Raw genomic sequence first — 25,122 nt, forward strand, 5'->3', positions numbered from 1 at the left:
AGAGGCTAAGAGCCAGAATGTGGAGACACTGACCTGGCGTCGAATCCTTGACCACTCGTGATGCTGGACCCCCAGCTTATTGGGTAATGGGAGCCTTGAATGAGCCTATGGAGACAGTACCTGGCACACAGCAGGGATTCTACGAAGAGGAGCTAGTCTTAGATAACAGGGACAGCCCGGGTCACAGTCCAGGCGCCCATTGGGTATTTGTGAGTGTGAGTTTGGAGAATGTACAGTTGCTAAGGGGCTCTTCAGCTCTATGCACTTACCCCAGCTTCCCATCCATGCGGCTCTTAAGGACTTAGCTGGCCTCTGGGGCAGTGGCCTGGCCCCACCCCTCCACGTGGGACATCAGACCCTCAGCCACTGCCTACCTCCGGCCCCACCCTGCAACCATTCAGAAACCAGTCACGCCCTCCCACCTTCCACCAGCAAATATTTAAATAGCACAGAGGAGGAGTACTCTCCAGAGAGAGTCAGGCAGGGAAATGGGGTCAACCCCCAAAGCCGGAAGAGGGGTTCCTAGGGCTCCCAGGCCTGCTTAGAATTTATCACGGCCTGACTTTCACTATATATCTGTGGGCTTATCTATTTAGTAGTGTAACACCTCTAGGACAATGCTGGGCAAACAGCAGGTACTCCATATATGCTGATGATCACTCTGATGATTCTAACAATGCTAACGCCAGCAGCTAATGCTTATCAAGTCTGGTTCCAGGCAGTGTCTTTATTTATTTATTTATTTTAAGATTTTTTATTTATTTATTTGACAGACAGAGATCACAAGTAGGCAGAGACAGGCAGAGAGAGGAAGGGAAGCAGGCTCCCCCTTGAGCAGAGAGCCTGATGTGGGGCTCGATCCCAGGACCCTGGGATCATGACCTGAGCCGAAGGCAGAGGCTTTAACCCACTGAGCCAACCAGGCGCCCCACCAGGCAGCATCTTTAAGTCCCTCTGACACCTGATCTCATTTGCTGTGTGTTCAAGGCCAGGGCGGGCAAACCTTTTCTGTAAAGGGTCAGAGAGCAAACACATCACGTTTGACAGTAGGACTGCCAGAAAAATACAGGCTGCCCAGTGACATCTAAACTTCTAATATGTAAGGAATTTCTTCTAGTGTTAAGGATGTACCAAATATTGCATGGACCCTATCCATACTAAAAGATTATTTGTTGTTTTTCTGAAATTCATATCTAAGCAGGCCATCTGGATTTTTATTTGCTAAATCCATCAAACCAATTTGCAGGCCACATACAGCCTATGTCCCATCACCTCCTGTTTTCACAACCCTTTTTAGGATGTCAAAACTGTTCTTAGCTTAAGGGCAGTGCACACCCGGGCTGGATTTGGCCCACGGAGACCCCTGGTATAAAGGACCCAGCACTGTGCCTGTAGTGCACCTGCGGCCAAAATACAAACCAGCCCAGCTGTCACCTGCTTCTCTCCAAGGCCTGCTGCCTCGGTCCTGACTCAGAGAACACCATACCCCGGCTGGGGTCTCAGAGGGTTGGCGGCTGGCAGTGCAGGTGGGTGAGTAATGCTGAGCCCGCAGCAGCTAATGAGATGGAGGCCCTCTGAGTCTCATGTCTGTGAGAAACTCACAGCGGAAAGGCCAGTTAATTTAGGATGTCTGGAGGGCCTTTAGGGTGGCATTAAAAATAGCTCTCAGCCTTTGGGCCAGGTGAGGAGGAGAGGGCAGGGAGCAGAGGGCTGGCTCTGCCTCCCATGCAGGCACTCTGGATGCTGAGGACAAGATGCAGGTGCCCTAGCAGGCCAGCGTCTCCAGCCCTGCCCTGGACTGCTGACCCTAAGACGCAGCTCCCCCAAGGCAGTGCCATGGGCTCTTCTGTGCCTTTGCTCACAGATGCCTTCTGCCAGGTGTCTTTCCTTCCATGCTCCAGCTCACTAAGTGCAACTCAGGCTTCAGCCCAGATATCACCTCCTACTCTTGGGAGCCTTCCTGGACTCTCCATACCCAAGCAGGGATAAATGTACCTCTCCCACGTTCTGCTAACACCTGCCTTCCCAGTACCTGTCACATGAGACAAAGCTGTCCCTGATTTACTCATCATTTATGGAGCACCTCCTATGAGTTTGGTACAAGGTGACAAACAGATAGAAGCCCTGTTCTCCTGGAGGTGACAGTCCATTGAGATAGACATTAACCAAATCCAACAAATGGGGACATTACAACAAAAAGTGAGTCCAGTTCTCTGCAGCCAAAGAATGTGGTTCCATGAGAACAAATAACAAAGAAACCTGACCTGGTGAGGTAGGTCAAGAAGTCAGGGAAGGCTTCCTGGAGGAGGTATAAAGTGTAAACTCAAGATCTAAAGTATAAACAGAACTGAACTCTCTAGTCTGTGGTTTCTCCAACTCTAAAGCAAAGGGGGAAAAAAGCTGTCCCCTGCAACCACCCCCACAGAGCCACCATGGAGCTCAAAGGAAGGAACAGATGTAAGGACAGTGTGGCAGGGAAAAGTACAATATGGAAATAGCTGGCGGCTTTTTATTTTTTAATTTGTTATAGGTGGGGCCCCCAGGAGGTGAGCAGGGAGAGGCTGGAACAGGGCTGCAAGCTGTGACTCTTTCCACCGTGTGGCCCTACCTTCCTTTCCTGCCAAATCCTGTCCCTTCCCCTTCCTGCACCCAGCTCCACCAGTCACAGGTGCCGTTCCTCCTTTGTGACTCACCATTCCCATGCCCCGCCTTTGCTTTGTGCAGGCCCCTCTACCTGATATCCCCACCCACTCCTACCTCCATCTCCAGCTCTGGAGAAGCCACCCCATCCTCCAGAACTCACTGAGGCACCCTTCTCCTCACTCCCTCCTGAGACCCCCCCCCCCAAAGTTGATGTGATTCCTCCTTCTTCTAAGCTCTTATGGTCAGCTAAGAGCATTGGGCTCTCCAGGTAAACTTCCAGAATTCACACCCCAGCTCTTGCACACATGATCTTGGGTGAATTGTGTCCCTTCTCTGAACCTCAGCATTCCCACCAGTAAAATGGGTCTCAGTTATTTGCCTCACAGGCATAAGAGAAAACATTGAAAGCATTTAACAGGGTGGCAGCCCCAGAGTAAGTGCTTCAGATACTGATGAGATATCCACTGAGCCTGGCACCATGCTTGGGGACATTATTTCATTTACTCCTCAGGGCAATTAGGTGAGATGGGTATGAGGACTCCATTTCACAGATAAGGAAACTGAGTCTTGGTGAAGTTAAATGCTTGTCCAAGAGCACATGGCTTTTGAATGGCAGAGTGGGGACTCGAACCCAAGACTAACTGTCCTCACACTGCGCCTGGCACACAGTAGGTTCATTTATTCATTCAACACCGACGGATGCATCCCACAAGCCATGTGGGTGTTTCACATCCATGAACCCAAAGATTCACAAGAAGCATGCAATGTGGGTATCACTATTGTTATTCTATTTTCCCAATGAGGCAGGTGACCTAGGAGGGACGGAGACCATCTGGCCCAAGAAGAAGTTGGGATTTGAATCAAGGTCTCCTGCTCCAAAGTTCCAGGTGGCCAGTGCACCTGCTCCCTCAGCCCCATACAGCCAAGTGTCATAGTCATGGCCAACTGCTACCCACGTCCCAGTCCTAGGGCACCAGCTAGCTCCACCTCTGTCCTGCCATGACCTTTCATTCCTGACCTCCCCCAGGTATGCCCAGCGCCTCACAGCTCCCTCTCCCTGCCGCACATCGGCTTCCGAAGGAGAATCATGATCACAAAGGGAAAACGTCCAACCTGAAATGCTTATTACTGAATGAAAGAAGCCAATCTGAAAAAGGCTACATGCTGTACAACTCTAGCTGCAGGACATTCTGGAAAGAGCAACACTATGGAGACGATAAAAAGATCAGTGGTTGCCAGGGGTTGGAGGGAGGGACGGATGAATAGGCAGAGCACAGAGGATTTTTAGGGCAGATAAAGAGATGTATAGGAAATCTCTGTACTTTCTGTTCAATTGTTCTGTGAATTGTTCATTGAATCTGTTCATTGAATCTGTTCAATGGTGAACCTAAATCTGCTTTTAAAAAATAAAGTCTATTAAAAAAAAAAAAACCAAGAAGAAGAAGAAAGGAAAAAGGAAACATCCTTTCTGTGCTCTGGGGCTAGTATAGGATGTCAGCATGTGTGCCGTGCTGTGGCACACGGGCGAATTGCCTCCTCCCAGATGGGGTCCTCCATGCCCTCAGACCATCGTGGCCTGCACTGGGCTAGGGTCTTCTCAGACAAGGGGTCTGCAGGGGTGTGGCACTCAGCAGGAGTGCAGCAGCCGCTGGTGGATGGATGGATCAGAGCTTCCTCTCCTGGACTTCCAGAACAGACCTGCCCCACCCTCCCACCCACATCCTTCCACCCCTGCCCTTCACATCCGCACAGATGGAAGATGAAGCCAAGACACAGGATGGTCCTTCTGCAGCCCCATCTGTGTGGTGGGAGAGAGTGGGGGGCCAGGGATGGGTTCCCATAAGTGATGTCGCCATGGCACGTGGATTTTGGAGGGCTAGAAAAGTCCTCCCTCCCGCATCTCCTTATTGACCTGCCCTAAACGTGGCTGTGGGCCTTGCAGGCAAAAAGCAAAAGCCTTTCTCTTTCATTGGGTGGCTGCTAGGCTGGTCCCAGTTAATGGTTTACTAGAATGCTATAAATAGGCACCACACATCTTTCCCTCGCAGTATAGGGACATGCCAACCTGCTCTGACCTGGAAGCTTGGTGTTCTGGACACTGAGGATGGGCTTCCCACACACAGGCCTCCCCTAGCAGCCCTGCAAGGGTGTTCAGACACCCCCTGACAAGGAGGACCCCCCCGCCCCTGCTGCCATGCCTGGTTCTGGGGCATCTATCTGGAGGCATCTTGGCAAAAATTTCCTTCAAGCCCCACTCCCACACACGGCCACTCAGGGAGATGATGGAGCTGTGCAGAGTCAATCCCCCGCCGCCCCTCCACTCCCAGAGGAAACAGCCTGCGTGTCTCACATTCCCAGCCCACACCCTGGAGACCAGCCAGCGTTCTCCTGGGGGCCCTGCCTGCTGCAGGAGGCGGCTCCCCTGACAACGTGCCTCGCTTCCACAGACCCATGGGCCTCATGGATGAGGAAGGCACACACAGAGTCTGGAGCAGCCTCAATTCTCTTTGGGGGTCTGAGCAGCTGCAGGAAAGAAGAGCCGGAATTCTCAGAAGGTTGCTTCAAACATGCACAGGGTGCACCAGGAAACACACAAACTGCCTCTAGCCTAGCTTAGGAGGGAAAGCAGTCCAGGATCACATCCAAGGGCTGGGTTAGGACGTTGGCTCTGCCCCCTCACCAGCTGTGTGAGGTTGGGTAGGTCATTTCACTTCCTCCATGCTTCCATGTACCCACCTGTAAAGGGGGATAATAAACTGGACCTACCCTCCTGAGATGTTTTAAGGATTAACTGTGTTAATGGATGTAAAGCACTTAGCACAATGTCTAGGGCACAACAGAACTTTCTGGAAATGCTCTACGCCTGTGTTGTCCGAAGTGGGATCTCTAGCCACATGGGGCTGTTGTGCACTTGAAACTCGGCTAATGCGACTGAGCGACAGGATTTTTTATTTAATTGAGTTTTACTTAAATGTAAGGAGGCACATGGGACTAGTGGCTCCCATTGGACAGTATAGGTCCGGAACACAGCAGGTGCCCAATAAATGCTAATTATGATTATTATTAGGGGTGGTTGTGATTGGAGGGCTCACTGAGTTAGAGATTAGGGAGGATTTCATTTCTGAGTGAGCCGAGGTCGGGTAAACTGTATTCCTCTTCACATCCCAGCATCTTGCCAGGCGGTTCTAAACCATTTTGGATTTGGGGGGCTGTGGACCCCTTAGAGGTACTGAGGATGCTGTCTTCCTATAGCAAGTACAACTTCAGGGCTGTGCACAACACTGGAGTAGAACCTCTGATTCCACAGACACCCAGCACCCAGTAGGCCCTCAAGTAGCACTTTCAGGAGGACTGGGGCAACCTCCCCACTTCAGGACTGGGCTCCAGATGCCAGCACCCTCATCCTGTCCAGGTGGACATCTGTGGCTTTTCTGCCTGGTTCCCATGTCCCTGTCTGGTCACTTTACCCTGACACTCCCCGGGGTCCCCTCTCTCACTCTCACTGGGCTGAAGCCACACCACACTGTCCCTCTAGGCCCGACCTAGCAGAGCAATCCACCCAACAGCGATTGATGCAAAAGGTACATGTGACCCAGCTGGTCCAATGAGACCTAATCCTAAAACTTCCCAGAGAACCACGGGGAAGAGGAAGCTCTCTCCCTGCTGATGCCAAGCTGGCAGGTTGTATCCTGAGAGCTGCTGGGGCAACGCTTTCCCTCCCCACGCAGACAGGCAAGGCAGAAAGCCAGCATAGAGACATAAAAACAGACAGGGTCCTGATGACATCATCGGAACCCCTGGATAGAGCCACACCTGAAGCTGGATGGACTCCAAATTCCCAAACATCTGAACCAATGAATTGATTTTTTTTTTTAGCCTCTCTTTCCCTTTTAGCTTATGTTTATATATGTATTTATTGTTCTAGCTGGTTTTGTTAGCAAGTTATTACTCAAATTGAAATGGGTACAGCTAGCTAAAAATTCCCTGCTGTGTTGCTTCTCAGTTGTGTGACCTTGGTCCAGTTTTATTTTTTTTAGACTATTTACTTATTTAGTTATTTGAGAAAAAAAGAGGGAGAGTGACAAATAAAGGGTAAGAGCAGAAAGGAGATGAGAGAAACAGACTCTGCTGAGCAGGGAGCCTGACACGAGGCTCAATCCTGGAATCCTGAGATCATGACCTGAGCCGTAGGTAGACACATAACTGACTGAGCCACCCAGGCGCCCCACCTCGGTCCAGTTTGTTAACCTCTCTCAGCTTCAATTTCCCTCATCAGTAGAGCTGCTATTTGTACCTAGTCTAAAGGAAGCTTGCTTGATGCATTAAATGAGATCAAACAAAGCAATTTAGAACAGCATTTAATAAATGGTGGTTGTAAAGATATCTTTATGTCTAAAAAAAGCAGGGGGCAAAAAACGCATGATAGTTGCTATAATTCTAGCTTACTAATTAAACATTATTTACTAACTAATAAAAATTAAAGGAGAATCCATTCAATGTCCCAGGTATCACCAAGTCTCTTCACTCTTGGGGCTTCTGTTATTTGATTTTTAAATGGGGACTCATGGCTAAAGGAACTGTTACTGCCCTTTATAAACCTGAGTTCCTTCAAGGTACGCCAAAGACAAAGCACAAGAATCTATTCATGTCTTGTCTTTCTGTATGACTGAAAGAAAAATATGCTTTCTCCCATTGGAGTTCAGCACTCTTAGCTGCTCAGAGCTAAGAGTGGGCTCAGAGCAGCCAAGTGGTGGGGCCTGCAGGCTGACGAGGGGGTTGGACCTTCCTCGGCTGAGGGATTACCTCCATGAGGCCAAGGAGCCACCAGACCCAGAGGGAAGATCCCACTGCCCACCTCAGGATGGCGAGGCAGCCAGGCAAGACTCAGACTTCCTGGCCCCCCTTCAAGGGCTCATTCCTCTGGACTCCCATGAAATAACCCCTCCCCAGCCTGTGGCTGCTGCACCCCCAGCACAGGGCTTACCCACAGAGAGCCAGATCCCACGCCGAGAACATCTGCAAGTTCAGATGTGCCTGACCAGAAAGGGCAGCACAATGTCCTTCTGTCTTACTCTTAAATGGGTGAGCCAAGCTGTTTGCCAGGGCCCTTCATGAATACTGGTGAATGCCCAGGAATGATGGCATAATAGCAGTGCTGTGTGGTACAGGGTATGCTTGCCATCTGATGCCCGAGGACGCCGGAGCCAGAGAGGTTCATGCGTCCGCTAAATGACAGAGCCAGAATTTTAACTCAAGGCAGTCTGGTTCTAAAGCTTGGACCTTTCCCCAGCTCCACATGCTCAGGGTATCTCCTAACTGTAAGTAGGTCATCGGTTTCAGCTCTGGAATAATGCAGAGCAGAGTTCTAGGGCCAGAACCCCATGCTGTACTACTGACAATGTCCATGACCTTTGGCAACTTACTTGCCATCTCTGCATGTCAATATCCGTATCTTTAAGGGAGAGCCTTTTTTCCACTTCATGTGGTGGCATCAGGACAATGGAACGAGGTCATCTATATAAAATGCCCAGTAAATGCTGCTTAAGAAACAAATAAAAAAAATCTTTATCCCATTAGAATGTCTTTCGCTGGCCCTTGTTTTCCCTGAGTGGAATGAAGGCTCCTGAATAGTTTCATCAGCTACTGAGTTTTTAATAGGTCTTAAGTACAGGCTTGGCAACTTCAGAGTTGACAAAATGCGGGGAGACTTGGCTCTCAGAAAGAGATGCTGGCCAAATTTGATGGCTCAAGGTTCTTAGAATCCTGGGGCTGTCCAACCTTGTCCACTTAGAAAGCAGAATGACACAGGGAGAAGAGACCTGTTCGGAGGCCACAGGTGCTTAGGGGCAGAGTTGGGACAAGGGCTCCGGTGCTCTCCCTTCCTATCCTGGGGTCTGCAGGCCCATCAGGGTGACAAAAATGTCCTTTCCCACCTGCCAACCAGCAATAGAGGTGACCAGCCTCTCCTGGAGCCCCTCATGAGGTCACTGCAGGGGAGACCCAGCCAGACCACGCAGGAGACATAATCAAGCCGTAAGCCCTTCTGTCACCCTCGTCACATCCAACCATGGTGCTGAAACCCAGGCCCTGCACCAGCAGGAGCTCCCGGAAGCCACACTGCCAGAGCCCTGAGAAAAGCATCAAATGCATGGCACGGCTGTGGCTGCATGATTCATGAGGAGAAACTCTGCCATCTTAAGCCTGGAAACACGACACACGCGAAGTGATCTGAGTCAACCCTATAAGCATCAGAGAGCCCAAAATATCTGCACCCAGTTTTCCTGCATCCATACGACTGGCAAGCATTTCTGGAACCCCTTCTTGGCTGGCGGGGGAGCTGGGCAGAGTGAGGGGGGGGGTCTGGTTTCTAGCCTGAGTATTGAAAGCTCAGAAAAGAACAAGATAAGTTTCCTCTTTTGCTTAATGACCTTGTGTCCCCACTCGTCCCCCGCATTTATCACTAGCCTATAGCCTGAGCAGTCTACAACATGGGTGAATTCATATTTCCCCCACCTCTTGTTCAAAATCCTCCCATGGCTGCTATCTCATGTCCGAGGGCCACAAGACCCTGCAGGACCAGCCTCCTGTTCTCTCTTTGACCTCGTCTCCTCCTCCACTCTGTTCACTCCACTCCAGGCTCCTTGGCCTCCTCACCCTTCATTGCTCCTGACTCTGCGCCTTTGCATATGCTGTTCCCTCTGTCAAGAACACTCTTCCTGCAGATGTCAGTAGGGTTCTCTCCTTCCCTTGAGGTCCTTGCCCAAATGTCATTATATCAGAGAGGCCGACCCTGACCACCTCCTCTGGAGAGCCCTTCCCCCTCCTCTCCACTCCCTTTCCAGCTTTATTTTCCTCACAGTATTTGTGGCTTCTAATACAGGCATACTTTGCTTTATTGTGCTTTGCAGACACTACTTTTTTCTTTTTCCTTTTTTTTTTTTTTTAACAAATTGAAGGTTTGTAGCAATCCTGCATCGAGCAAGTCTATATCAGCCCCATTTTCCCAACAGCATTTGCTCACTTCCTGTCTCTGTGTCACACTCTGGTAATTCTAACAATATTTCCAAACTTCTCTTTATTATTATATTTATCACAGTGATCTGTGATCAGTGATGATGACTCACTGAAAACTCAGATCATTGTTAGCAATTTTTTAGCAGTAAAATGTTTTTTTGTTGGGGGAAGCCTGTACCTCCTACTTAAAATGTATACAATATGGGGCACCTAGGTGGCTCAGTCAGGTAAGCATCTGCCTTCTGCTCAGGTTGTGATCCCGGACTCCCAGGATCAAGTCCCACATGGGGCTCCCTGGTCGGCGGGGAGTCTGCTTCTCTCTCTGCCCCTCACCCCACTCTCCTCCCCTCTCTCTCTCAAATAAATAGATAAAATCTTTTAAAAAATGTATACGATATATTTAAAGTGTATACAATGTATATAATAAGATAAAAATATAATTTATATAATAACATAACAGTATTTCTAAGTTAAGATATATACATTGGTTTTTTGAAACACAATTCTTTTGTACCCTTAATCGACTACAGCATAGTATAAACATAACTTTTATATGCACTGAAAAACCAAAAAATTCCTCTGACTCGATTGATCACAATATTTGCTTTCTCCTGGTGTCCTGGAATAGAATCCAAAATATCTCCGAGGTGTGTCTGCATACATTTATTGTTTATCTATCTGTCCCCCAACTGAACCATATGCTTCATGACAGCATGTGAGCAAGGATGCTGCTTTGCTCCTTCTCTACAGTTCCTAGGGTGGTACCTGGTATATAGTTGATGCTCAATAAATATTTGTGGAAGAAAGAAGGAAGGGATGGAATGAGGGACGGGGGGAGAAGAGGTAAGGGGAGAAAGAGAGAGGAAGGAAGGAAGGAGAGGAAGGAAGGAGAAAGTTTTCTTCCAAGAAGTAGCAAAAGGCTCCCTCCTGGCCCCTGTTATCAGCTGACACTTTCTGAAGTCCAAGTCCAACCAAGACCCTCCCTGCTCCTACATCTTCTCTAGCTCCACACTATCTGATGGAGCAAGTGCTGCAGCTGGCAATTCACAGCCCCGAACAAGCTGCGGCAAATGGACCTGTCCCGCCTCATCTCTTCCCCTACACTCCTCTGACCCTAAGCCATGTTTCCCGGGACTCGAGGAACCTCTGTGAGGCCACCCTTCAGAGCCAGATGAAGAAGGATTTGAATCCTGGCTTCTCCACAGGCTGGCTGTGCAACCTTAAAGGGGGCTGCTTAACCTCTCTGTGCCTCCAGCTCTTCCTTTATCAAGCGGATAATTATTCTCCCTCTCAGGGCTGTCGTGGAGGAGGGAACGTTTGGGTGTGCACTCAGCACGTGGTCTGCACAGAAGTTTCTCAATCACAACCACAGTGCCATTCTGGGCTGGACACATCTTTGTGGTGGGGAGGCTATCCTGGGCACTGTGGGAAGCTGAGCAGCATTCTCAGACTCTCCCCACTAAATGCCAGCAGGACCCCCAGTTTTGACAACCAGAAATGGCTCCAGACATTAGCAAATGTCCACTGGAGTAGGACTGCCGGATTCAGCAATACATACTTATACTAAAAAAAAAAAAAAAAAAAAAAAGCATTTACTGTGTATGGGGAATTCAAATTTAACTGTATGACCCATATGTTATCTGGCAACCCTACCCGGGGGAGAGGGGCAAGTCGTCACCCCTCTTTCATTGAGCACCCCCGGATTAAAGTGGAAGCACCATGGGGGTCTTAGTAGAAACATGGGTTGATTCTCTCACGTTCCTCCAATTTTCTTAGGATGTGATGCCCTCCTCCCCCATCCCATTACCCCCCAGAGGAGGGCTGGGAGGCACAGCTCCCCAAACTCAGCCACTGTGACAAGGGCTCCCCATGGCAGCTCTCACACCAGCCCCAGTTGGCAGAGGTACACGGAGCCTCCTCTCCAGCACCCAACTCATCCCCCTGCCTCCTTCCCAGGGTCTCTCCTCCCGCCCTCCAGCAGCAGCCTTCTCCCTTCCAATTAAGAGGCCTCCCAGGCCCAGCACCAGGCAAGAAAACAGGGCAGTTAGTCACTTTGCTTCCCTTATCAACTCCTCGGTCACGTGGCTGGCTCCTTTAATGGCAGTTGTCATGGCAACGAGAAGCCAGTCCCCACAGCTCTCGGAACCAAAACAAAATTAAGGGGTGGAGGCGGGGAGAGGAAAGGAGGGAAGGGTGAAACGAGCAAGGAAGGAGCCAGGATGGAGCTGATTGGGTTTAACTGGAAGAAATCGTGCCTGTTCCGAGGCCACCCTGTCTCCAGCTTTCCCTTGGCAACATTGGGGAGAAAGAGAAAAAATAAGATGCCTGCCCAGAAGCAGCATAGTCTAATGTGGTGGGCGTTTCCACGTGGCTTATCCTGACAGGTGAGTAATCTTCATCCTCATAATGAATAAACTGAAACTCAGGACCCTTGTGAAGGTAAAGACAGATGCTTGTCTAAGACTGTACGACGTACAAGCCATCAAGTTTAGCTCCACCCTCTACCTCCATATAGCTCATGTCCTCCCCACTCCTCTCCTTCTGCTTTTAGGATAGGACCACATGCCCTGCCCCTCTGCGTTTGGCACCAGGCTCCTTTCCCTCTGTACTCCAGCCACTTCCCCAGTCTGTTCATCCCTCAAGTTCATGGTGCTCCCTCCAGCCACAAAGTCTTTGTATATGCCGTTCCCTCTGCCAGGAAGGGTTTTCCTCTGTGTCTTCCCACCTCCCACCTCCACCTAGAAGGTTTACTCATTCCTCATGTATCTTCTTAAACATCCCTTCCTCCAGAAAGCCTTCCTGGGCCACCTGCATGAGGTTAATTCACACTGTTGTGTGTTCTTGTGGTGCCAAGCATCTCTACTTCATGCTTTGGTGCAAAGCCTGTCATGATCCCTTGAATTACAGTCAGAATGTCTATTGGGGTCTGTCTACCATACCGGGATGTCAGCCCCAAGAGGGCAAGACTTATCTTGTTCACTGCTGTAGCCACAGAGCCCAGCCCGGTGTCTGGCACACAGATGCTGCCCCCAAAGCACCGGAGTTTAAACCCAGCTCTGGGTGAGCCCAAAGTCCCTTTCTGACCTGCTTCATGGTTACTGGGTCATACTGGCTCCCAGAGTCAGCACTGGACAGAGCTCCCAGCCCCACGGACTCTGCTGGCCTTTGTGGTTTCTGTGGCTCAGCCCAAACTTGCACACCTTATCTAAGGAAACTGATTGTTAAGCCACCTTCCAGAAAGAATGATGGGAGTTGCCTCTGGCAGGCATGTGGCTCCTCTGAACCCAGAAAGATGGGGGGGGGGGAGGAAGAACAGACTTGACTTCCAGATTTCTAGGCAAAGAGCTTCCCTCCACCATTCCACTGGAGACCGGCTCTCTGATACTGGGGAGAGAAGCTCCCCAAAGAGGTTAGAGGAAGGAAAGGAGATAAGAGGTCTGCTTTGGTGGGGCATGGACTTGTCGCCATGCCCTTGGGGGCACCCATGCTAAACAAAGACCTCATAGAAGACCTGAACTTGTCTTCTCTTTACTGGTTCTGTACCTTTGAGACATCACTTATTCTGTCTGGGCCATTTTCAGCTCTGTACGATGGAAATCATGCCACCCACATGCTGAGACTCTGGTGCCATGTAGACATGGAAGGGCACATTTGGGATATGGGAGGTAAGAACCTGGCTCTGATGTCAGACAGACCCGGTGGTTTAAGTCCCTGGCTTTGGACCTTCTTGGCTGTGTTCCCTTGAGCAGCTCATACCTCCTCTCCAGGCTTGGTTTCCTTGGTCCATAAAATGTGAACAATCTCAGTCATCTCATAAAGTTACTATGCACATCGGGTATGGCACAGAGTAGCCCCCACTATATGGAAACTCTGATTATTGAAATGACCCAAGAAAAGCAGAATTTAGAATCAGTCACCAACTTGTGACCATAACCCTTGCCTTCTGGCTACAGGTCATGGACTGCTTGAGGCCCTTTACCCAGAATTGCAAGGTTCTATCCCTGACCCCTTCAGGCACCAAGGAGGGTGCCAAGGGATCCCTCTGATCAGGTGATGGCTTCAGCCTTATGCCAGGCAGAGAGTTCATTCCAAGCCCCAAACTTGGTGGCTCCCAGGAGAGAGGATGCAAGCCCACAATTCTGGTCACCAGGGGCAAAGAATCCCCCACAGCCTGCCACTATCCCAAACTAGACTAACATGGGTGGGATCTCTAAGAACCGTGGAACAATGCCTCTTTCTCCAGATGTGGAAACTGAGTCCTTGAGAGGGCAAAGGGACTTGGCCAGGGCACTGAGGGAGCTGCTGGCTGAGCTGGGACCAGGGCCCCAGCTGAGCACTGCCCAGAGGCACCGTCCTCCCCAGATGCCTTGCTCACACGCTCTTCTCTCTGTAGACCCCTCCCAATTGAACCAGCAAACCATTTCCTTAAAAACATCGCCATTCCAGGTGAAAATATCTGGGAAGCACAAATTGACCTAAACTAACTAGGTTTAGTTAAACAATGAAGAAACAGGTTCCACAGACACCCTCCCCTGACACAGACATCAGACTATTGTAGGTCTGTGGGTTTTGTTGGAAGGATGGTCTATCCAGACAGAGCTTTCTTCAGGTCCCCACAGTGCCTCTAAAAGGGCTAAACTGAAAAGTTCTGGGTCTTTCTGAGGAATTCACATATCCTATTATGCATCCTTATTCAGAAATCGTGGAGTGTACAACCAGCCCTGGACCTGATTCTTTAAACAACATGGGACATGTCACACACAGAGACCTATACACAGACATATGCCCATGCTTTCCAAGGAGGGAGGGACAGCAACAGGTCCCAGCATCAAGGCTGTCTTTGATGGCTGTCTGCCACCATGTGGGGAGGGCCTTCTTGGTGCTTGGTGCTGACACCAAAGGCTGACACCCTCAACACACACACACACACACACACACACACACACACACACAGGCAAAGGAATCAGGCCAGCCCCCGAGGTCTGCAGCCATTCCTGGTCTCAGGCTAAAGACCCAAGATAGGTGATCAGCTCAGCAGTGATGGGGTCCCAGGGTGAGGGATGTGAGGTGACATAAGAAAGGCAAGATACACACACACAATCACACATACATGCTCACAGCCTCACACACACACACAGAGACTCATGCATCACACAGATACACATCATACTCACAAAAATGGATAAACAGACACATGTACACACAATACGGAGATGCACTTGGATATCTCCAGGCAGATGCACAGACATTCTCAGATACACACACTCACAGCCACATATCCTCGCCCACACAGGCGTGAGTGTGCTCTACACGCGCGCGCACACACACACACACACACACACACACAGTCCGAGCATCTAAATGCTTCCCAGGAACCCATGCTTATAGATTCACCCCTTGCGGGAAGTCAAGTACTATTAACTAAAGGCTAGACCTGGCTCCCAGCTGGCCCCAAGGAGAGAGAAGGGGCAGAAGGGCAGCTGAGCCCTGCCTGACTATAGGGGTGGGGGTGGGGGTGGGGGTGGGGAGGGGTGGGTGAGGGGAACCCACCTGCCATGAGGCCTTGGCACATGCCCACAAATGGAGTAGGCCATTGACTAGGGACTTTCAGGGAGGGAGTCCCCTGGCTCCTGGGGGTGGCTCCAAGGACTGAGAATTGGGGGGAAGGGGGAATGGGGGATTGTTATTTTCCCAAAGTGAACCTTTCCCCTTTTCCGAAGTCTGATCCTCCTTCTGCAGCCCCATCCAGGCCCCCCACCTTCCAATATGTCCAGTCAGCACCCCCAGGTGCTTGCCTCCCCTTAGTGAGACCCACCCATCTGCTCCTCCACAAGAGGGGGTCCTACTCAGGCACATCCAGGTGTGCCCCACACCTGGGGGGCCCTCCCGCTACATCCAGAGGCCCCCCAATATCGGAGGCTCCCACCCCCAAACTCACTGGCCTCCAGTCCCGCAGGAGGTAAATACCTACCCAGGTGAGCCCCACACCGGAGGTGCCGCCCCCGCTGCCAGGAGACACCACTCCTTTAGAGACCTTCCCCGGCGTGGGGGTGCGGGGTTGCAGCAGCCCCCTCCCTCAAGGTCGCGACCCCCGCCCCCGCCCTGTCACCTACCTCCTTCTTAACAGTGCGCAGCAGCCTCTGTCGCGTGTCCGCTTCTGTGGGACGAGAGCGGGGACGGCCGGTCAGCCCAGCGCTGAAGGCGGAGGCCCGGGGCTGTCCTCCCGCCGCCTCCCCCGCCCCCCCGCGCCCCACGGTCGCTTACCCGGGGGGCCCGAGGCCATGGCCGCGCGCGCTGCGTTTCCAGTCAGGCCGCCGGCGGAGGCTGCTCGCTGGCTCGGCTGCTGCATCGGCGGCGGGGCGGGGCCCAGCGCCGGGTGACGTCAGGGCCCGCCGCTGCCCCGCCCCTCCAGAGACCAGCCGCCGCGCGGCCGGGCTCCTGGCGAGAGGTTCCTCTGGGGCCAGACGCAGGCTCAGGTCCCCACAAGGCCAGCGCCCCGCCCTCCGCGGAAGCTCCGCCTCCCCCGCCCCCGCGCCCGGCGCCCCAAGTCCCTCACAACCTCTATTGGGCTGGGCAGGGCAGGGAGGCATCCTTTATTGGAGGTCTGCTCTGTGCCAGTCTCCAGGAAGCGGTAGGAGATGGCGGGACTGTTACTGACGCTCTGAGCCTCAGGGGTTTCGCCTTTAAAATGGATATAATTTGATAACATAGGAAAGATATGAGACGTAAATGAGAGTGAAGATAAAGCACTTAATGGAGACCGAGGAAAAAAGGCCAGCAACCGTAAAAGATAGCTGCTGTTGTTGTTGTTGTTGTTGTTATTGTTGTTATTATTATTAGGAGTCTTGCAAGATATGGCCAGGCCTTAAGTGGCTCCCTCCCCCACATGCAGTTTATTGGGAAAGATCGTCCCAGGACCCTAATAGGGCACCTGTGAGCCAGGACCTCCAGGGCCAGGCAGGCTGGTCTTTGGGACCAGCACTTGTTCCACCAAGTTCCTGACCACGGCCACCGAGACTGCACCTCGGGTCTACAAACATTTATTGAGCACATACCATGTGTCAGGTTATTGTGCTGAGGATACCAAAGTGAGCAAGTCAGACAAAAGCCTGTCCTCACAGGGCTTAGAAGGCAGAAAACAAAATAAATAAGCAGATCATGTGGCATGTTGGAAGTTTCTGGAGAAAAATTACATAGGCAAAGGAGACAGGGAGGGCCCACACAGGTGCGATTTGTATTTTGAAATAGGGTGTTTGAGGGGGGCCTCACTGAGGAGGTGACATCTGAGTAAAGAAGAGAAGGAATAGACTGTGGGGATTTCTGGCGGGGAAAGCATTCCGGGCAAAGGGAACAGAAAGTGTAGAGGCTTTGAGGTGGGAGTGTGCCACTGGGTGTGACAAACATCTCAGAGGCCAGTGGGGCTGGAGTGGCATGAACAAGGAGGATGGTGGAAGACCAAGGTCCTGTTATGGCCTTGAAGTCCACTTTAAAGATTTGCGTCCTGCTCTCAAGAGCCTCCCCTGCCCCGCCCCGGTTTCAGAATCCCCTCTTTTCCATTTGCCAGTGTCTGAAGTCTTTGGCCATAAGCCAGAGAAGGTGATTTTGGCTAACTTAGGGAAAAGGGAAAAACTGGAAGGATAATGGGAATGCCATTATTAGCAGATGGGTGGGTCTCACTAAGGGGAGGCAAGCACCTGGGGAACTGGGTTGAAAGCAAGGCAGTTCCAGAAAGAGAGACCTTTGGGAATAGTCACCTGGTGAGGACAGTGTGGTCAGGGTGCCACCAGTCAGGTGAAAGGAGCTATAGCTATTGGAGGTTCCTGTTCCGAAGAGGGAGCATCGACTGAGACACACACCTGCTCCTTGCTAAGGAAGGGGACTCTGAGTCACAATCCCACCCACCCACTATCTCCAATGAGAATGTGGCAAGTCCGCTGTGGGCCCAGAGAATGTGAAATGGTTGCTTGGAGGCCAAATACCCTCCCAACATATATTAGAACCATATATTGAAGACCTACTATGTGCCAGCTACTGCATTAAGGACTTTAGGTGTGTCTGCTTGATCTTCTTGTCTCCCTACCCCTCAACACTCATTTTTTATTTGTATTATAAGAGAAGAAAGCCAAGCCTAGAGAGACCTTTCTCCAACTTCATACAGCAAGGGAGCCACAGCCAGAATTACAACCTCAGGATCCAAGAGACTCATTCAGTGGTTCTTCCTCTTGACTGCACCCCTACGTTAACTAGGGTACTTTAGAAAAGTAGGGTGGCTAGGCATCACGGTAGGGAGCCATTTTCCAGAGCCCATGTTTCTTCCTTCCCAGCCAAACACTAAGTCTGGGAAGCTGACCGGCCCTGTGCTGGTCCTTCCTTGAAAACCTGGAGGTTTTCTTCCAAGATACAGGAATTGGTAGTTTTTGGTTTGACAGCAGCAGGAAGTTGGGCATGAATGGGATCAGACCGGGCTCCCTGGGGTTTCTCAACAGGGCCCGCTGCAGTTGGACCACTCACCACTAGGGGCGCCATCACTTAGCATCATCTTGGGAAGTGATGGGACTCTCCCTCTGGCCAGAGCAGGAAAACTTTGCTGGGTGCCAAAGTCTTCCCCATGCTTCCCAGGCTATGCCTCAACCCGTGTCACTGCCCAGTGGTGCTGCATCCAGAACCAGGTGGAAAGCCTTTTTCTCCTGCCTTGTCCCTTCTGTGCCCTCTATTGAGACAGCTCAGCAGGGTGCTCAGTACAAATTAGAAATGCTCGGGGCGCCTGGGTGGCTCAGTGGGTTAAAGCCTCTGCCCTGGGCTCAGGTCATGATCCCAGTGACCTGGGATCGAGCCCCGCATCGGGTTCTCTGCTCTGCAGGGAGCCTGCTTCCCACTCTCTCTCTGCCTGCCTCTCTGCCTAGTTGTGATTTCTGTCTGTCAAATACATAAAATATTAAAAAAAAATTAGAAATGCTCAGGAAGTCCTGCCTATTACCAAGGAACAATCATTGGAGGAGCAATTTGGAGCTGAGAGGCAATACACTGATAACTGGCAGAAGGCATGACCTCACAATTCATGATAACATGATAACAATGATAATAATAACTGTAATTTAGAGCGCTTAAATGTGTCTGGCACTGGGCTGTGAACTTCTCACGTATTCGCTCATTTAATGCACCAAAAAACCCCATGATGTAGGTTCTTCTCATCATCTGTATTTTATCCTGAAGCTCCCAGAGAAGTTAAACAGCTTAGCCAAAGGCATGTAGCTAGAACATAGAGAGGCTGGATTCAAGCCAAGGTGTTCTTAACCCACTTACTGTAGAGAGTAATTCTAGTTCACATTGTCTTGTGTGCCCCATGTAGCATTTACTCTTCATTGCTGTGATGGTTAATTGTATGTGTCCACTTGATAAGATCATGGGATGGCCAGATATTTGGTTCAGTTTTGCTCTGGGTGTGTCTTTGAGGGTGTTGCTAGATGAGATTCACATTTGAGTAAAGCAGATGGTCCTCCCTAGTGTGGAGAGGCCTCAGCTAACCAACCAATGACCTGAATAAAACAAAGAAATCTGAGTTAGAGGGAATGCTTCCAGCCTGACTGCGTGAGCTGAAGCATCTGTCTTTTGGGAGCTTAAGATTCAAAGAGAAATCTCAGCTCTTGTTGGGTTCTGAGCCTTCAGACTTGCTGTGGAATACACCATTGGCTCTCGTGGGTCACCTGTTTGCCAGTCTTGGGATATTTCAGCCTCCATAACTGCATAAGCCAATTCCTTGTAAAAATGGATAAGTAAATCCAGTTGGTTCTGTTTCTCTAGATGGTTCTCCATCACTGGATGCTATGCCCCTAGGGTCTTTTGTCTAGATTAGGAGATAAACTGTAAAGAAGAACATAAGGAAAACTGTAGGACAAAGGTCAGTTAGCAGAAGCAGGTGAGTAAAGTTCAGTCTTGGGGGTCTAGCTGGTGACAATAGGTTGTTATTTTTCTCATGGAACTCACAGTTGAGCTGGGGAGAGACAGACAATAAGCAAGTAATCAAATCCATAAAATAACAGATTGTGATCAATGCTGCAGAACATGTGAACTGGATGGTGTGACACTGGGGATTTTGGGGTTGGGGAGATAAGGAGGAATCAGTCCAAATTGTGGAAGGGTGTTTAAGGAGTGACCACACAGCTGGGGCATGAGTCTTAGAGATGGCAGTAGCCAGGCTACAAGTTGGAGGAAAATCATTCCAGGTGTGTGGAAAAGCAGGTGCAAAGGGCCTGGGGTGGGATTGACTGTGCCTAGACAAAGAGAAAGGATGCAGTGGAGCCTGAAACCCAGTGAGGACTCAGGGCTCCTCCAATCCATAACTCCCCCAGAGGAACCAGGAGACTCTTTATTTCCTTCTGACACTTTCATCCCACCTTCTGTCCATCAGCAAGTTTTGTTTTGTTTTTTTTAATGGTGATTACAGTTACCATTTAAACCATTTTATTTATTTTTTAAAAGATTTACTTATTTATGAGAGAAAGAGGGCAGGGTGAGGGCAGAGGGAGAGAGAATCTCAAGCAGACTACTTGCTGAGCACAGAGTCCCACCATGGGGCTCAGTCCCAGGACCCCAAGATCATGACCTGACCAGCAACCAAGAGCCAGATGCTCAACTGACTGAGCCACCTAGTCACCCCACCCTACCATTTTATTTCATTTTATTTTAACCATTTTATTTCATTTTTTTTTAAGATTTATTTTTTAAAAGATTTATTTATTTGAGAGAGAGAGAGAGAACAAGAAGGGGGAGGAGAATTGGGAGAGAGAGAGGAAGCAGACTCCCCCAGAGCATGGAGCCTAAAAGGACACCGGGCTTGGTCCTGGACAGGGCGCGGGGCTTGATCCCAGAAACCTGGGATCATAATCTGAGTCAAAACCAAGCCTTGGGTGCTTAACCGACTGAGCCACCCAGGCACCCCCACCATTTTAACCATTTAAAGTGGACGATTCACTGGCATTTACTACCTTTACAATGTTGTGAAACAATCACCTTTATCTAGTTCCAGAACATTTCTTCCACCTCAAAAGGAAACCCTGTTGGGGCTCCTGGGTGGCTCAGTCATTAAGCATCTGCCTTTGGCTCAGGTCATGACCTCAGGGTCCTGGGATAGAGCCCTGCATAGGGCTCCCTGCTTAGCGGGAAGCCTTCTTCTCCCTCTCCCACTCCCCCTGCTTGTGTTCCCTCTCTCGCTGGGTCTCTCTCTGTCAAATAAATAAATAAAATCTTAAAAAAAAAAAAAAAAGGAAACCCTGTGTTCCTTAAGCAGTCACTCCCCATTCTCTTGTCCCTGCAGCCCTTGGCAACCACTAATCTGATTTCTGTCTCTATGGCTTTGCCTATTCTGCACATTTCATGTAAATGGAATAATACCACATGTGGTCTTTGTGTCTAGGTTCTTTCAGATATCGCTATATTTTTGAGACTAATTCATGTCATAACAAAGGTCTGTACTTCATTCCTTTTTATGGGTTTTTACAATATACCATTGTGTGGACAGAACACATTTTGTTTCTCTGTTCATAATCAGTTGATGGATATTAGATTGTTTCCACCTTTTGGCTATTGTGAACAGGGCTGCTATGAACATTTGTGTGCAAATTTTTGTGTGGGCACATATAACTTTATTTGACTTGGATATATACCTAGGAGTGTAATTGCTGAGTGGTAAAGACTGGACGTTTATGTCGCCCCAGATTCATATATTGATACCTAATCCCCAGTATACTTAGAGATGTATTGGAGGTGGTGTCTTATTGTCTTATTGGAGGTTATTAAGTCAGGAGGGTGGTGCCCTAGTGAATGGGATTGGTGCCCTTATGAAAGAGACTCCAGGGAGCTCTCTTGCCCCTTCCACCATGCAAGGATGCAATGAGAAGATAGCTGTCTATAAATCAGGACGTAGGCTCTCACCAGACCCCAAATATGCCAATACCTTGATCTTGGATTTTCCAGCCTCCAGAATGGTGAGAAATAAATTTCTGTTATTTATAAGCCACCTAGCTGATAGTACTTTTTGATAGCTGTCTGAATGGATTAAGTCATAGCTCATAGGGTAATTCTACATTTAATATTTTGGGGAGCCTTTGAATTATTTTCCATAGTGACTGCACCATGTTGCATTCCTACCAGCAATGCATAAGGACTTCAATTTCTCCACATCTTTGCCTAAACTTACTTTACTCTTTTTTTTTTTTTAAATTAGAGTCATCCTAGTGGGTGTGAAGTGATATCTCACTGTGGTTTTGATTTGCATTTCCTTAATGACTAATGAGGTTGAACATCTTTTCATATGCTTGTGAGCCACTTGTAGAACTTCTTTGGAGAAGTTCTGTTCAAGTGCTTTGCTCATTTTTTAAGTTCAGTTGTCTTTTTTTTTTTTCTTTTGGTGAGTTGTACAAATTCTGAACGTATTCTAGATACTAGACTCTCATTACATATATGATTTGCAAATATTTTCTCTTACTCCATGGGTTTTTCTCAACCCCATGGGTTGCCTTTTCTCTTTCTTGAAAGTGACCTATTCAGATGGTGCACAAAAGTTTTAGAATTTTATAATGTCCTATTTATCTATTTTTTCTCTTGTTCCTTGTGGTTTTGGTGTCATATCCAAGAAACCATGTCCAAACGCAAGATCATGACTGTTTGCTCCTATGTGTTGTTCTAAGATTTTTATAGTTACAGATTTTATATTTAAATCTCTAATCATTTTAAGTTGATTTTTGTATATGATATGAGGTAGGGATCCAACTTAATTTCATGTGGATATCCAGTTGTGCCAGTACATTTGTTGAAGAGACTACTTTTTCCTGATTGAATGGTCTTGGCAGCCTCTTGAAAACCAGTTGATCTGGGCATCTGGGTGGCTCAGTCATTAAGCATCTGTCATGATCCTGGGGTCCTGGGATGAAGCTTTGCATCAGGTTCCCTGCTCTGTGGGGAGTCTACTTCTCCCTCTGCCCCTCCCTCTGACTCATGCTTTTCTCCTTTCTTCTCTTCTCTTCTCTTCTCTTCTCTTCTCTTCTCTTCTCTTCTCTTCTCCTCTCCTCTCCTCTCCTCTCCCTCTCGCTCTCAAATAAATAAATAAATAAACAAAACCAGTTGATCATAGATGTATGGTTTTATTTCTGGATTCCTGTTTTACTCAGTTGATCTAATAGCTGTTCTTAGTGCAGTACCACGATTTTGATTACTGTAAGGAAGCATGAACCTTCTAATTTCATTCTTCTTTTTCAAGATGGTTTTGGCCATTTGGGGAATCTTGATCTTCCCTATGAATTTTAGGATCAGTTTTTCCATTTTTACAAAAATAGCTTTTGAGATTTTTGTAGGGATTGCATGGAATTTATAGGTAGTTTGGGATAGTATTGTCATCTTAATAACGTTACATCTCCCAATCCATGAACACAGGATATCTTTCCACTTATTTGTATCTTCTTTAATTTCTTTCGATGACATTTTGTAGTTTTCAGCGGATAAGTCTTATACCTCCTTGGTTAAGTTTATTCCAAGTTACTTTATTCTTGTTGATGCTATTGTAAATGGAATTGCTTTCTTAATTTCTTTTTCAAATTGCTTGTTGTTAGTGTATGGAAATATGACTAGACTAATTTTTGTCAACTCTTTTTTTTTTTTAATAATCTCTACACCCAATGTGGGACTCAAACTCATAACCCAGAGATCAAGAATCACACACTCTACCAACTAAGTCAGCCTGGCAGCCCACAAATACTACTGATTTTGTGTATTGATCTTATATCCTGAAGCTTTGCTAAATATATTTATTAGTTAGCTGTAATAGCTTGTGTATGTATATTCTTTGGAATTTTCTCTATGTAAGATCGTGTCTTCACAAATAGAGAAAATATTGCCTAATGGGTGTGGCTAAAACTTCCAGTGCAGTGCTAAATAGAATTGGTAAAAGTGGGCATCCTTGTCTTGTTCTTGATCTCAAGGGAGAGCTTTCAATCCTACACCCCTGAGTATGATTCTGCAAGTCTTGGGGGTCTTGAATCTGTCCACTTCTCGACCCCCTGTTCCTACTCCTTGAACTCTTCTGCCTGTAATATCACCACTTGCTTGGACCACGCCAACCACCTCTAAAGTGACTTTCCCCTTTTCTCCCCACCCTGAAACCCATTCGATCAATTCTTGCACGTGTCGATCTTTTTCCTCTCTCTGGAGTTCAAAGGATCAGGCCCATGCTGGCCTCTGCTTCCCACTTTGCTTCTTTCATAGCCCTTATCCCGATTTTGCTCTCTATTTTTATTTGCACTTTTACAAAGCTATTTCTGTGGCTAGACTATAGATCAATTCTGTGTCTGCCAGTTCAACACAGCAGCTCTTTCTTTTAAGTTCCCTTCCTGTCTGAGCCCCCAGGCATCCACTGTTGTGACTGCATTCACTGAGGCGGCACAGGACTTGAAAGTTTATAAACTGCTTTCACAGTCATCACTTGAGCCTCACGAGGACCTTGTGAGGTAAGTGTTATAATCACTGTGTTTCCCATTTGGCACACAAGGAAACTGAGGTCCCCGACATGGAGAGATATGCCCAAGGACTAACCGCTCTGAAGTGGCAGATCCAGGGAGGACACGAAACAAGAGGAAGAACAATGAGGCGCTCAGAGGTGAGAACCAGCATGAAGCATTTGGGGGAACTGCCTATTGAATATTGGGATGCCTTAAGGAGAGGTGGGGTCCACTAAGAAAGGCAACACCACATAAGAAAGGTTAACACCACAGTCTCTGGTCAAACATATGCATAACTGAACTTCAACCTTGCTACTTACTAGCTATGTAACCTTCATCACAACCCTTGACCTTCCTGAACTTCAGTTTACTCATCCATAAAATGGGGCAATAATTATCAATCTAAGCTTGTTGCGTTATGAGGTGGACAGCAAGTGCTCTGCGCTATTTCCTGACACTTAGAAAGTGCTCAGAAAATAAGAGCCTCTGGCTTGCAAACTTCAACATATGATTAACATATCTTAAAAATATTACTATTTAAAATCCATGGACATCCTTAATATGGACTGGAAGTGGTAACTGTCACACAGGAATTTCCATGAATACATGGAAGCTCTTCCTGGAGAAAGGGGGGCTCTTGGCTTCTTCACTGATGATGTTCCTGAAGATGCTGTACTTGCTTCTACTTCTGGAATGTTCCATGTGTGCCTGTACATGTGCTTCCTGCTTTCTACAACTTCTCCCAATCACTTCTCACAGCCTGGGGAGGTAGTCTGCTAGGTCCCTGCTCTTGGCGGCAGACAAGGCCAGGGGAGAAGGCTGGTTTGCTCTGGATTCTTTGGGCAGGAAGAAGAAGAGGGAGGGCTGTGGGGAGGGGGTTGAGGGGAGGCAGGAGGATGGGGCAAGGGGAAGGGACAGTGTGGTGAGCGTCCCTGTACAGGTCAGCAGAGCCAGAAACCCAAGGATCTGGTATCAG

General features: G+C 48.7%; 1 protein-coding gene across 1 annotated transcript in view; it reads right to left on the minus strand.

Moving 5' to 3' along the window:
- SGSM1 (small G protein signaling modulator 1) overlaps window positions 1–16,006 on the minus strand; it is a gene marked incomplete at both ends in the record, with an annotated part of 83,938 nt that extends 67,932 nt beyond the window's left edge. The window contains 2 exon segments of the mRNA XM_080821626.1: window positions 15,771–15,814; window positions 15,922–16,006. Of these exon segments, the coding sequence (XP_080677752.1) occupies window positions 15,771–15,814; window positions 15,922–16,006 (129 nt within the window).
- Window positions 16,007–25,122: the final 9,116 nt, after the last annotated feature.

This window comes from Martes martes (assembly GCF_963455335.1).
Source record: "Martes martes genome assembly, chromosome: 13".
NCBI lineage: Eukaryota > Metazoa > Chordata > Mammalia > Carnivora > Mustelidae > Martes > Martes martes.